The 14,243-nt window shown below is 34.3% G+C and overlaps 2 protein-coding genes across 6 annotated transcripts in view; one reads left to right on the forward strand and one right to left on the reverse strand.

Moving 5' to 3' along the window:
- Nucleotides 1-2,850, forward strand: part of SGTB (small glutamine rich tetratricopeptide repeat co-chaperone beta) — a 47,337-nt gene extending 44,487 nt beyond the window's left edge. The window contains exon 11 of the mRNA XM_082837387.1: nt 777-2,850. Within this exon, the coding sequence (XP_082693513.1) occupies nt 777-888 (112 nt within the window). The 3' untranslated portion in view covers nt 889-2,850. The remainder of the gene's footprint in view (nt 1-776) is intronic.
- Nucleotides 2,851-4,603: 1,753 nt separating this feature from the next.
- Nucleotides 4,604-14,243, reverse strand: part of TRAPPC13 (trafficking protein particle complex subunit 13) — a 35,072-nt gene continuing 25,432 nt past the window's right edge. For 2 of the 5 annotated variants that reach the window (XM_082837383.1, XM_082837380.1), the window contains exons 8-13: nt 12,946-12,963; nt 10,897-11,030; nt 9,211-9,409; nt 8,057-8,157; nt 5,708-5,858; nt 4,604-5,582 (exon numbers count right to left, since the gene is read on the reverse strand). In XM_082837383.1, coding sequence (XP_082693509.1) covers nt 5,475-5,582; nt 5,708-5,858; nt 8,057-8,157; nt 9,211-9,409; nt 10,897-11,030; nt 12,946-12,963 — 711 coding nt within the window. In that variant the 3' untranslated portion in view covers nt 4,604-5,474. The remainder of the gene's footprint in view (nt 5,583-5,707; nt 5,859-8,056; nt 8,158-9,210; nt 9,410-10,896; nt 11,031-12,945; nt 12,964-14,243) is intronic. The other 3 variants (XM_082837381.1, XM_082837384.1, XM_082837382.1) reach the window with 3 other exon arrangements.

The raw sequence follows: 14,243 nt of genomic DNA on the forward strand, positions 1-14,243 counted from the left end.
GATCACAGCTGTGTAAACTTACTCGAAATATGGCATTTTTAGAGTGATATTTAAGTGGCATGATTATAGTGATACCTAACACTTGCAGTTGGGAGGCACACACTCAGGAATTTGGATTAAATTTCTTTGCCTTTCCCAAAATCAGTTCTGTTGGGTGACTTCATAAGCATCCCAAAATGGGTGTGACACCTGTTGTATGAGAGACTAAGACTTGACTATAAGAACAAATACCCTGCATTATATTTGTGCACATACAATAAAAGCATACACTTTTTAGCCCTTCATTTATCTGTAGTTAAGCCCTGGGTGGGGGGTGGATTTCACTCAATTCAGGAACTCACTTTTTTTTTTGTGGTACGTGGGCCTCTCACTGTCGTGGCCTCTCCCGTTGCGGAGCACAGGCTCTGGACGCGCAGGCTCAGCGGCCATGGCTCACGGGCCCAGCCGCTCCGCGGCATGCGGGATCTGCCCGGACCGGGGCACGAACCCGTGTCCCCTGCATCGGCAGGCGGACTCTCAACCACTGCGCCACCAGGGAAGCCCTAAGAACTCACTTTTTAGCTTGGGTCTTTCATTTCTCATGAAGAACACTGCACTGTAGTAATACTATATGGAGGCACTAGTAAACTTGCAGATGCTAAAGTCATGAATCTAAAACTTGCTTTAATAGAAAAAGTTCCCTTTGGGTAGTACCCACATCTTCTGCAGTTCTTTTTGCATTGGTATTGTGTGATTGGAAATTCCCTAATTCATATAACTTTGCCTCTTTACTACAGGGGACAGCAGTTTGCTCAGCAGATACAGCAGCAGAATCCTGAACTTATAGAGCAACTTAGAAATCACATCCGGAGCAGGTCATTCAGCAGCAGTACTGAAGAACATTCCTGACTTGACCAGGGGCCCTAGCCCAGAATGCAAATGGCGATGGCTCTGAAGTGTTTGCTGTAGATAGTGGCCAAAACAAAAACAAACCTAAAAAATAAATCTGTCTAGACAATAGGTTTATCACAAACAGACTTGAACATAACATGATTCCTTCGTAAACGAGTGATCATCAGTAACCTTGTTAAGTGCCAGTACAGCACTTAACTGGACAGGGTTCCATTTTCAAATCTTCATCATATTTGTATACTAGATTTAATAGCAGAGTATATTTATTGAACAGTAAGGCTGTTTACTGGTGAATTCTCTAGCACCAAATTCCTGTAGGCAAACTTTTTGAAAGGGGAGATGACTAAGAGGAAAGGTTTCTCACGCTGATTTAAGGGAAATATACTTGCCACTGAGCAACATCTCTAGAGAGAAGAAATTCGTTACTGGGTTTAGCTTTGATAGTGCAAGCAGTAATGAATAGATGATATGATATGGACCAGTACTATCTTTAATGCTGCTTGTTCTGTTGGGTGATGAAATCTTAAGAGTTGGTGGAAAGCAGTATTCAGTGTTGTTTAGAAAAGCAAAAAATAGATGCTGTGAATGTATAGAAAGTGAATGTAGGGTGCTCAGGTTTTTTGCGTAGTTCTTAACTAATCTTGCCTACAGTTTGGTATTGATAACATTAGCATGGCCACTTATGCTAAGTACATAATAAAATACATTTAGAAACCCTTAATGATACTGGTTAGGTCAGTTGTGTAACTATTCAGTTTAATTAGCACAATTTCCCCAGTGGTGACCTTACCATGGAAACTCTCAAATATATCTACATTTAAATAAACCAATGGCTTGGCCCTTAAGGATTTTCTAGGTGGCATTTAATTATGTGCCTGTAAACACTGATTTTTTTAAACTCGGTAATTATTTGATCGGTTATAAAAAGCATCCATCACTATCACTGCTTGTTCATGTTAATCCTCTGCTATAATTTGGCTTGGCATGTCACTTTTATGCTTAACCTTAATTTGATGTAGCTTAAACGTAACAGGGGACTTGAAATATTTTATTGAAATTAGAATACATATTAGTGGAGAGACGTGGCACTAAGTATTAGTGGAATGGCTTTAACTATAGTGATGGATGAGACTGTTCTAATTCCAACTGGAATTTCTTTGGTTTGTTATTATGAAATTGGTAAGGTTGGCGGACACATAAATTTCACAAGTGTTGTGAGAGAAAACTGAAATAGAAAGTAATATAAAATTAAATCAGTAATACCGATGATGATCAGGGCTTTACTATAACTGTTCTCCTCAAAAGGCTAATTACTTGGTATTTTGAAGTTTAAAAGCCAACTTTCCCTTTTTTTCCTTTGTGAGATTAGAACAGTAGTTCTGTAATTTCACTGTAAGAGTCACCTGGGGATTTGTTAAAAATGCAGATTCAGGGGCACACTTTTCAATTTTTATTTAGTAGGTCCTGTAATGAGGTCTGGGAATCACCATTTCAAATAGCACACCAAGTGGTTCTGATGTAGGTCCAAAGGACTCAATTTAATGCAACACTAGATTAAAGATTTCTCTCTTTTAGGCCAGCAGACACCTAACTGCCTGGGTTCAGGCTACAAGGAAGAGCTACATGAACCTACAGTTCTGGTCAGAGCAGAGTGGGACTTAAATCTAAGCTAAGCCTTCTGAATTAAGTCTCCTATATTGCATCTAAATCAACTTAAATTTTCATGAAGTTAAATTCAGATCCTGGTGTTCAAATGTTACACAGAATAAAGTACTAACTAATCATAGGAAAGTGATGACTGTAAAAAAAAAAAGCAAAGTTGATCCTTAATTAAAAGTTAGTCACTCTTGGGAATTCCCTGGTGGTCCAATGGTTAAGGCTCAGTGCTTTCACTGCTGAGGGCCCAGGTTCAAATCCCTGGTCAGGGTATTAAGATCCCACAAGCTGTGCGGCACGGCCAAAAAACCCCAAAAAACACTCTTATCCAGTGTTGAGTAAGAAAAGGTTCCTAGCATAACTATCTTGAGCATATTAAAAATGCTTTCAAATAAGTAAAATTGGTAAGCCTCTAACTGACTAGGAAAATAGAGAAAATATGAATCAACAGTATCAGAAGTGAAAGAGGGGATATCACTGCTGACCCTGTAGACATTAAAAAGATTATTAGAAAATACTATGACCAACTTTACAGCCATGTATTTAACAACTTAGATGAAACAGACAAATTCCTTGTAAGATGCAAACTACCAAAGCTCACTGAAGAAATAAAGATATCCTCCAGAAAAGAAAGATACAGGCCCAGTTTCAATGGTGAGTTCTACCAAACACTTAATACCAATTCTACACAATCTCTTCCAGAAAACAGAAGAGGAAACACTTCCCAACTCATTTTATTTCACCATTACTTTGATACCAAAATTGAAGACATTATAAGAAAAAAGTTTAAAACAAATGTTTTGATTTACTAATATCTGTAGTTAAGGTAGCCATTCTTTTTACATGAAGTAATACAAATTGGTGTATTCCATTTCATCCTTCTAGTTTGTTTCTCTTCTAATATACCATCCATAACAAATTAAACCTAGATAATCTGTCCACTTACCTGGATTTCCATTCTATTCAAGCCATTTTTGCTTTTTAAGTACTTTCATCACTTTGGAATTACTGCATTGCACGCTATTGCAAGAAGGTTTTGTGTAGCTGTATTGTGTTAGCTACTCTTAAAATGATAAACAGTGCTCCAAAAGTTATTTTGCTTGTCTGAAACAAGAGAGCGTTAAAGTAAATCTTTATATACATTCTACTTAGGAATAACTGACTTCCATTAACCACTTTTCATTATAGTAGCTGTAGCTGTTATGATGCTATGTAAAATTTACAGTGTCCTTTTTACACAAATGACATTTCCACTTAATGTACCAAATTGTTTAGCTAATTTTTATAACATGGTTTAAACAGATCCTTTCTAAGATGACATTTTCTAACCTTTACTTAAAGAAGGAACATTATGTGTCTAGGTATTGCTTATAAAAGGAGTCTTTGTAATTATAAGTCAAATTATATAGCAGATTGCAAGTGACCATTGTATGTTACTTTTAAAATTTGAAACAGAATGAAACAGAAGGTTCAGTCATGAGAAGATGCTTGAAAAGTTATTGCAGTACCCAGTGCAGTGGCTATAAAGTCTTATTTCATCATTTAATCAATTGTACTCATTTTGGAGGAAACACAGACTTCAATTTTATACTGCTTGCACTTTATTTTGCACAGACATTTCATTGATTACCTCTCCAATTTAAGGGCAAATCTCATTCTGAATATAGCTTTCATTTTGGACCAAACAGTTTGTCATGGCAATAAATAATTAATGCATTTAAGAAAAACCAACTTTTGTATTTGACTTTATGCACTCTTTACATGTAAGCAATTATATATACATCCTTGAATTTCAACTTAGCAAAATAAGTTTTATTTAACAGTATTAGCTTTTGTTTTCAAAATATTGAAACTTTTATTACATTCATGTTGTAAAGTTGTTTATAGTCTTAACTTTCTCATTGTTTTGTATATGGCATAAGTAAATTAGTGTGATTACATGCAGAGATAGAAAGTTTTGTAATATTAATACATGATGTAGAGTTCAAAAGCAAATATCAGAAGCTGGAAATCCTTTAATCCTTATGAAAATAAGGGAAAAAAAAATAAGGAAAATAAGTGGCTTATTTTTCAATGGGGAAAAAAAACCAGGACTTTTTTGGCTTAGAATTATCAGACTTCTTAGTTAACAGAGTAATCAACAATTTAAGAAATAAAACCAATTCTGATCTGCTGTTAGTAACTGAAACTTAGACGTGTGTGTTTGTATGTACACACAAACACAGATACCAATACGATAATTTTGAAAACAACTAGAAAAACTCATATTGTGTTAGCAAATACAAGATTACATGAGGACCACCCCGGTTATTTTAAACTTTTTTTATTGACTGACGGAAAAAACTGAGGTTAACGGAAATACTTCTAAGTAAAGTATGATAAGAATTCTAAAATTTTAAGAAACAACTGTATCTTCTAGATTGAGATCAGCAAACTACGGCCCGCAGACCAAATCTGGCAAGCTGTCTGTTTTTGTAAACGCTGCTGTGCAATTTTTGCCTACTGGCTGCTTTTGCACTATAACAGCAGAGTTGAGCATTTTCAATAGAAACCACATGGACTGCAAGATCTAAAATATGTAGTATCTGGCCCTTTACATGAAAAGTTTGCTGACCATTATTCAAGATCCCTGCTAGGGACAAATGGCCTCAAATATAGAGCTTTTGGAGAACAAAGTCCAATGGTCATTTAAAATGAAACAAAATAGCATATGTGTGGAAAGTATACAAATGTTCATCTAGACTGTAACTCACAAGATAAAATCAGTAAATGGTTCTTTTCAAAACAAATATTTTAACTGTTTTACAGGAAAGAAATTTAAATAATATATACTTATTTTTACTGTTGACTTGATCATTTTACAAAAGTGACAAAAACACAGAAAGTTCTGGGAAACTCAATGACAAGCATCACATTGGAAATTTTCTTCAGCTTTCCACTTTAATGGCCGAAGATACCACGCAGACTTGTGCGATGTCATCATATTCATATGTTCTCTTTAAGAACGTGTCTGTTAGTCTTAAGCCGGAGACACTCTATTGAGAGAAACATATAGACCTAAGTTTTCATTCATTGGTAATGACCAGAGAAAGAATGGATATAATAAATGACTATGGATTAATAGCCCCCAAATACCGAAATTATTGAAAAGAGAGCATACTTGCAGCCCCTGTACTGAAGACAGTAGAGTGAGGGCAAGGCAGAGAGAGGAACTTGGATGGAGCTTTCCAAGCTGTCTTCCTGAAATGCCACACCAGTGGATAGAACTGGTATTGCACATTTCCAAAACGAGATCCATCGTCCTTTCACTGCTGGAGGAATCAGAAAAACAGGAATAAATCTTGTTCCTTTCACAAAGAGGTACTGCAATATTTCTTCCACTATTGTGGGTGAATTTCTTTTCTGGGTGTCCAACAGAAAACCAGGAACAAATGAAAAGCTATCATATTTTTATGTCACTTAAGGTAGAATCAGGAAAATGAAAGGAGGTGGTGTCTTCTGGGATTTACAGTGACACTGAGACTAATCTGCCTGTCTGGGTGTAGGCTTTCTGGTTCTGTTATTGAACACTGGCTCCCTGGTGCTGATCTGTTAACAGTTTTGCCATTTCTCTGGAAGACGTCCAGACATCTGTGTCTAATCTTGTTGCTATGCATCCTTCCTATTTCTGTAGGGCACTCTACAGGAAAGAAAAAGATAAACTGAGTCTGGTCCAGTGCTTTTTCTATTTAATCTATGTTCCTTTACCATGTAGATAACATAGAAAATGGCAAGATTTGTAAGTAAAACTATTCAGATGTTCAATTAACACGAAAAGACTACCTCTGCTTATAATTGATACCACCAGTTCAACTTAAACTTAAGCTAAAAAAAAAGCTTTTAATGAAAGTATGCACATTGTTTTTAAAACCAAAACCAAAACCAAAAGGCTCATAATGAAAACGGTCTGCTATTCTACCACCATTCATGACTTGCTTTCAACTCTTTAAAGCTATTTTTTTCTCCTTGGAGTTGGCTTCACATTTTAAATACTTATTTAATTTTAAACTCAAACTTGATTTTTAGACATGTTGATTTAATGATATTTAGCTTTTATATGTCTCCATCTCCCACCCCCGCCAAATTTGAAATGTTCACTGTGTGCCACAGACCAGTTTAGGTGCAATGCATGAATTTTCTCGTTACGTTTCACAAAACTCCGGTAAGTGTATGTTGTGTGTATGTGTCTTTGTGTGTTGGGGGAAGTCGAAATCCCATTTTTATAGATGAGGAAACTGAATATCTAAGAAACAAGTGCTTTTTAGAAAACTTACTTGAATCGCCAAAAGGTAAAGTGAATACCCAAATAAACTTCTTTATTACAGCACTTTGTCATTTGGTCAATAACTGATTTGTTATAACTCAAAAATGCAAAACAAACCAAAAATCCAAAAGCACACCCTATATGCACAGGGTCTTTATCCTGTGTGTGTTGTCTACTGAGCTCCTATGATGTGGCAGGCACTGCATTTATAATGCTGGGTAAGACATGATCCCTTTTCTTGAATTATTCACAATTCAGTGAGGAAGAGACTAATGATTATAGCCATATACTAATACCACTAAAAAACTATATTACAATTTGCTATGACAGAGAAAAGGATGATTGTGCACAGGAGGGTCTAGGAAGCTTCACAGGGGAAGTAGGTATTTTTGTAATTCTGAAGGATGAATACTTCTTATCTCCCTAATATAAAGTTGTAAGGGATATAGGATTAAAAAGGATTATACATTTGGACTAAGGATAGGGATTCATCATTGCAATATTATCAAAATGCCCCAATTAATAATACATACCAAGTAGTAATACAAGTAGTAGAAAAGTGATAGGACTGGGATTTAATCCTAGGTTTTTCTGGCTTCAAAGCCCTGTGCTCTTTGCTTCACAATAGCTAGATTATACTCTATTATCAAAGCCCTGTTTTCCAATCTATGGTTATCCCCTATATTAAATTCATAACCACTTCTAACTTTCTTAATACTTAAGATACAGGTCAGGTATAAGTATGGCTCAGAAAAATCTACCTTATTACAGTAAATCTATAATGTATTATTCCATAAGAAACTGCTAGTTCATGTTTTAGTAATCTGAAGTGTGTAAATGAGGAAAAGAACATGGACTTTGAAGTCAAATACACCCGGTTTCAGATTCTGATCCCATCTTTTCTAGCTCTCTGAGAGTGAATAAGCCACATCCTCTGAATTGGCTTTCTCTTGCAAAGAATGTGAATAATTAATACCTACCTCATAGGTATGGAAACAAAATACAAAAAATGCCTAATACAGTAGGACCTCTAAAATATGTAATATACAGCTACCAGATGAAGAACTTTACAGTGTTCAATGTCAACGTCAGAGAAGACTATATGGCAAGAGGAAACTTACAAGGAGGTAGCATATTTAAAAGATTTTAAAATTCTCTCAAGTAGGTAAGGAAGAAAGGACATCCATCCACAAATACTGGCATTACCTGCAGTTTGTTATTTTACAAGTAATATGAAAAGGTTCTTCTAGGTTTACAGTATCTGGGATTGCCTCCAAAGACAACCTAACATCTCCATAACCTGGAGCCTAAGAGAAAAAGCAATACAGTTAACATACATCTATTACAAAACCTTTCCATTTTAGTGAGGGTACCACAGTCATTCTAACTTCTTTTGCTGCTACTGCCTACAGCATAGCACTACAGACCCCGACTGTTTTTGTTATAATTACTCCGTGTTTAGTAGAGTTAAAATGAATCTCACAGGTAAATAGTAAAGGAATTTCAGGGGGTCTGATCTTAAAGGGATACTTTCCAAAGATACTGTAGCTTATACATACGTAACTCTTCATAGGTAAAACAGGAAAAGGAAGGTCACTGAAATGATCCAAGAAGAAAATGTCTGTTCACAAGACACACTGGCAGGGACAGACAACAGAATCAACATGCCATGGCAGGATGATAGCTAATGGCTATATTTAAAAATAGGCCCAGTGATAATCTCTCTCTCTTTTTTTTTCAATTTTTACCTCAAACAGTAAAAGAAAAGTAAATTTTAGAATATATCACAGTAGGTGATATTCAGTATAAACAGATGATTCTGTAGTATATTCTCACTAGCACAAGAAAAAGAAGGCTGGTAGCTTATCCATACTCTCGGAGTAGAAATTAGGTAAAATATCCAACCTATGTTTACAAGATAATTTGAGTGGGACTCACCTGAGTTTCAGATGACCCACATTTTAAATATCTTTAAAAAAGGTATGAACTGAATAGATAAATGTAGTATAAGTCCAAGAGTTCCAAGACATTGCAAGAAAAGAAAACTTTAATATAGTGGAAGTCAGATAACGGTGAGGACAAATTACCACAGGAGGAAACAATTGATATGCAGTTATTTTAATTTGGTAAAGTAAAAAACCATGTATAATGCATAAATTAACATTTGAAAATTTCCCATTCATATCAATACCAATTTTCTACCTAGATATTGGTGAAATTATTAGTCTTTTATTCTCCAGTAATATCAATGTCTTTTATAGTGCTCTGATTTTTAGTGACAGACCTGGGAAAATTTAAGTTGTTCTAACTATCTGCACACCACACACAAAAACCCCCATCAGTGTTTTTTCTAGACTCACCATTCTTTGAAGTTGGCTGGTCTGTAATCTTCCCCTTTCACCTAGATTTGTTTTCCATACTATATCCAATTTTCCAATTACCGTTACTCCCTTAATGATGCCTGCTTTTTCTGCAAACTCCTTCTTGGGTTTTAGGCAGTACAAGTACTGGCGTGTATCCATTGGCTGCAGATATGCTCTTGACCCAAATGTAGTTACACTGTAGGGTGGAGACAGAGATGGAAAAAATTCTCTAGAACCTTTTAGAAGAAAAACCATAGCTGTGATTGTTCCTTTGGACAGGAACTGAATGATTTACCATCTAAAGATCCAGAATACAACAGGTCGGTGGTTTCAACACAATGAAAAGGACTTGCACTGAGAGGACTTGTTTTTCTTTATTTTTTTCAGTTGATATGGAAAATCTTGAGATTCTTTATAATATAATGCAATATATTACCTGAAGCATTGGATATACATCGACTAACTGAAAAAAAGCAATAGAAATCAGAAACTTAAGTATCCGGTCTCTTCTCTAAAATTATGAAAGCAAATAGTTTAGAATAAAAAGAAACATACCATTCTAAACTAATGATTTTTCAAAATTAATTAAAGATCAGGAAAAGAGTGGAAAATTATTGTTTTCCTCTGTGGGAATATGAGAGGCTATGAATTTTACTGTAAGACCCATAATAAGTAAAAGTAAATTTTTCATTCTTATTAAAATCAGGTACTTTCTCCAGCTATTACCTTCTTATCCATATTAATATCAACCCTACATTTATTTGTTCTTCTTTTTCTAAGTTACCTATAAAGATGTGTATTTCATTTTCATGAAAAATTAAATCATCTATTCCTATCCTCACTCCTTTTGATGTTAAGAGAATACTCCTTAAAACTCACTGCTTACTCTTACCCCTTCTAACTTCTCCATCATTTCTTACAATGCCTCAGTTTTATCATTTGCAGGATAAGGATGAAATGTTCCATATTTATCTCACTGAATTGTTATAAAAATTTAAAAGAATACGTGCTTCAAGTACAAATGGCTAGGATCTTATTTTCATGTGAAGGGAGGGCTGAACAGGTGGACCATAGATTTTTAGGGCAGTGAAACTTTTATATCCTACAGTCAGGATGGCTACGTGTCACCACATTTGTCAAAACCCACAGAATGCACAACACAAAGAGTGAACCCTAATGTAAACTATGGACTTCAGTTGATAATAAGTATCAGTATTAGTTCATCGATTGTAAAAAATGTGCCACATTGGGGGGCTTCCCTGGGCGCAGGGGTTGAGAGTCCACCTGCTGATGCAGGGGACGCGGGTTTGTGCCGGTCCGGGAAGATCCCACATGCCGCGGAGCGACTGGGCCCGTGAGCCATGGCCGCTGAGCCTGCGCGTCTGGAGCCTGTGCTCCGCAACGGGAGAGGCCACAACAGTGAGAGGCCCGCGTACCGCAAAAAAAGGAAAAAAAAAAAAAGTGCCACATTAAACAAGATGTAAATAACAGGGGATCCTGTAAGTGGGGAGGAGGGCATGTGGGAATGTTGTGCTTTCTGGTCAATTTTTCTGTGAATTTAAAACTTCTCTAATAAAATAATGTCTATCCCTTAAAACAAATTTTAAACCACCCAAGAGTAACAATGTTAGAAAAGTTCATATCTTTCAAAATAAAAGCAAACACTTCATAATCCATATTTACCATTCTCCAGCTTGGTTGACTGAATTTAATTCTGCTACATTGTACATTATAGATGGCTCCAATGAAACTTTCTCCATAAACATGGGTGAGGTTGTAATGTTCTGAATCTGGGCTTCAAGAAATACTTCATCAGTCTGAAAATATGAAAGAAAAATCCACCAAAGTATGCTGGTGTTTAAAGTACTCTACCACCACAACAATATCTGATTTATATGAAGAAAAAACATTAACCACAAATGTGATTAGTTCATGCCTGCAAATCAAAGTTATCATAATTAATGCAAGAAAAGAAATTGTCCTCCTAACATAATTCACAGGGGCAAAGTCAAGTGTTAGTCAACTGGTAAGTTGTCAAACAATGGATGGGGGATAACTATAATATTTTTTGTATTGATATCCAAAAACGCTTAACTGGAATTTCATTTACATATATAAATATATATATAAATTTTCTAGTAAGTCATTAAAATGTGAAAATGCAATTTAGTATAATGAATTTACCTGTGCACCTATCATTTCAGAGATGTGTTAAGATAATTAGGTCTTTGTTATAATATTCCAGCATAATTTATTAATTTCAATTTTCATGTTACTTCAATTTAGATAGTACAGCAAATAATCTATTTTATAATCTTATAAGAATTTAACTTTTTAATTAAAGCATTTTTTAAGTAGTCATTAGTGATTTCTCGGTTCATTGAAAATGTATATTTAGAGCAAAAATATATGTGAATTATACTTGAAATCTTTAAGTTTTTAAATCAAACAAAAGGTATTTTGTGGTCTTAGTGAGTTAGTGAAAACTGGTGCTATACAGCAGTATTTCAGTCAATGGGTAACTTACATATGTACTTTTACATAATATTTTAAATTCCCTAATTATTTACGTTAAACATTCTTCTTTTTATGCTATTTGGTTATTTTGGGGGGTATATATTGGAGGATAACAGAAAACTTGGCTCATTTTTGATAAAAACCTATACATAAAATGGTATACTAAGGATATTCTAGAATTATTTTATTCAGAAGTTTCATAGTAATATATATACAGAAATAAAGTAAACTATGACCAAAAATTTTTGGCACTTATGAGCTTTTTTAACACTAAATCCAGGAAAGTAGAAATCATTTGCAAAAATATAATGATGAAGTTATAATTTAATGTATTATTATCTAAAACAAAACAGATTCTTTAGTCCTTGGCACATGTGCTCTAATGAAAATAGAAATACGATTTATCAGTTTAAAAGAAGTACACATTCAAAGGCATTATTCTGTTACTTTTTCTCAAAAAAAAAATATCCCATCGATCCATTGCTTTCAAAAAAAAAACCATAGACCCACATTTCAAATTTAAAAATGAAATTTCTGCATAAGTTTAGAAGAGCTTAGATAAAATGAAAGAAAAGCTGCATAATGGAAAATTAAGCTAGTTTGAACAGTTAGCATGAAATAACTTGACATTTAAAAAATTAAGATAAGAATTCAGTGCTAAGGCAGTTGATGTTTTTATCATGTATATATTGTGTTATAAGCAAATGCTGCTTATATTAAATAGAAATTTGAAAATATGATTTTAGTCAACGTGGGAAAATTTAATTTTCTTCTGTTTACTGTTGTCAAAGGGCCATCTTTACCTGACCCAGACTTAAAACTAAAACCACTGCTCATTTGAAGATGAATTTCAACTACACAGTTTACTCAAAGAATTGAAGTATAGTAGGATATTTTATATTAAGAGGTTGAAAATCTCGAGGCTATTTTAAACAAGGTTAACATGCCTCTTTTTAAAAGTAGCTACAGGAAACACACTAAAAATAAGAATATAATTGTTTCAATATGCCAATTTAATCTTTGATGTATTTTTTCCCATAGAATAAGATGATCAATATAAAAAGTACAAATTATATACATATTTTTGAAGTCACTAAGTATATCCACAACTAACTTTGTTTTTCCACTATGTTTTGTAAAGAGAGATTAATTAGGCAGAGTCAAAAAGTGGTAAGTAAGAAAAGCATATAAATTTATAATAAAAAATCAAATTACCACAGAACTGAGGTCACTCTAATGGAAAAATAAAAAAGAAAAATTAGAAAAATCAGATTAAATGTTAAAGAAAAAGAATAACTAACTTTAAAATAAAATGCATTTCTGCATTTTTTTTAATTTACTAAACAAGACAGCATTAGTAAAACAAGGAAGTAAACAGAAAGTAATACAAAGAAATATGACAAATCATTCTTCTAAAAAGGTGAAACTGCTAAGGTTAAATGAATAGAGAAGAACACTATAGGTGAATACTTAAACAGGAGCAAATATTCAAGGGCATATCTTGGGGGAGAGAGGTATATTCCATGCCTTTCTAGTTCTATTAATTCTTTACTCACTTTGTAACTTCTTCATAGAATACTTAGGTTGGGTATATACTATCTGCCACATTCAGAATAGATATACACTGTATAGCTTCTCTTAAATTTATCTAATAATGGAATCATTTTTTCAAGGAGGATCTTGGGTGATTACAGTTCCACTGATCACACTTCAGGGAATGCTGGGCTAGACCACTTCAGACAACTGAGAGTTAACAGATTTCACAGTTTGTCTTTTTTTCACATATATATTGCTAAAGCTACTTATTTACCAAGGGCCATCTCAAATGTCAGCTCTTTCATCAAACACATAGCTGGAAATCTTTTTCACCTATGTTCCCAGAGAATAAGTACACTTATGATCGGGGTGGGCGGGGATGCTTACACTGTATTTATGTCATGTCAGTCTCCTTCACTAGATCTAAGTACCGTGAGGACTGGGAAGATGTTCAGTTTATATTTATTTCTCTTCAGTACCTGGCATGGAGCTGTGACCAAAGGTTTGACACCTAGCTTCTAATGTCACCAATTTTTTTTTTTTTTTACAAGGCTTTCTTATATTAGAAGACTACAACAAAGTTTCTCACAAAACTTGTTTTCCGTTAGGTGATTCACACAGTATTAGAATTTTTAGAAGCAGCATAAAAAACATGTTTGAGACAAATGTGGGGCTAATAACAGTTGTTGTGTAAGGACTATGGCATAGTGTAATAAAAATAAACTACTGATATCAGTGTGGTTAACTAACTCCTACAATTTACCTGAATTTCCTAGATGGAGTCCATAGAATCTGCTTCATGTTACAGGCAGAACAGTATTTGTTTGCCTAATAGGTAATACCAAATATCTTAGAGAGATCCTAAATGCTATTTGTTCACTCCTCATTTTTAAAAAAATGTCTATTTTCAAAAGTTCAGAATTTTACTAAAATTTTTTAGCTGAAGTTTGTTGGCAAAGTTTAGACTAAAAATTATG

The sequence above is a fragment of the Leucopleurus acutus genome (assembly GCF_964270905.1).
Source record: "Leucopleurus acutus genome assembly, chromosome: 3".
NCBI classification, from domain to species: Eukaryota; Metazoa; Chordata; class Mammalia; order Artiodactyla; family Delphinidae; genus Leucopleurus; species Leucopleurus acutus.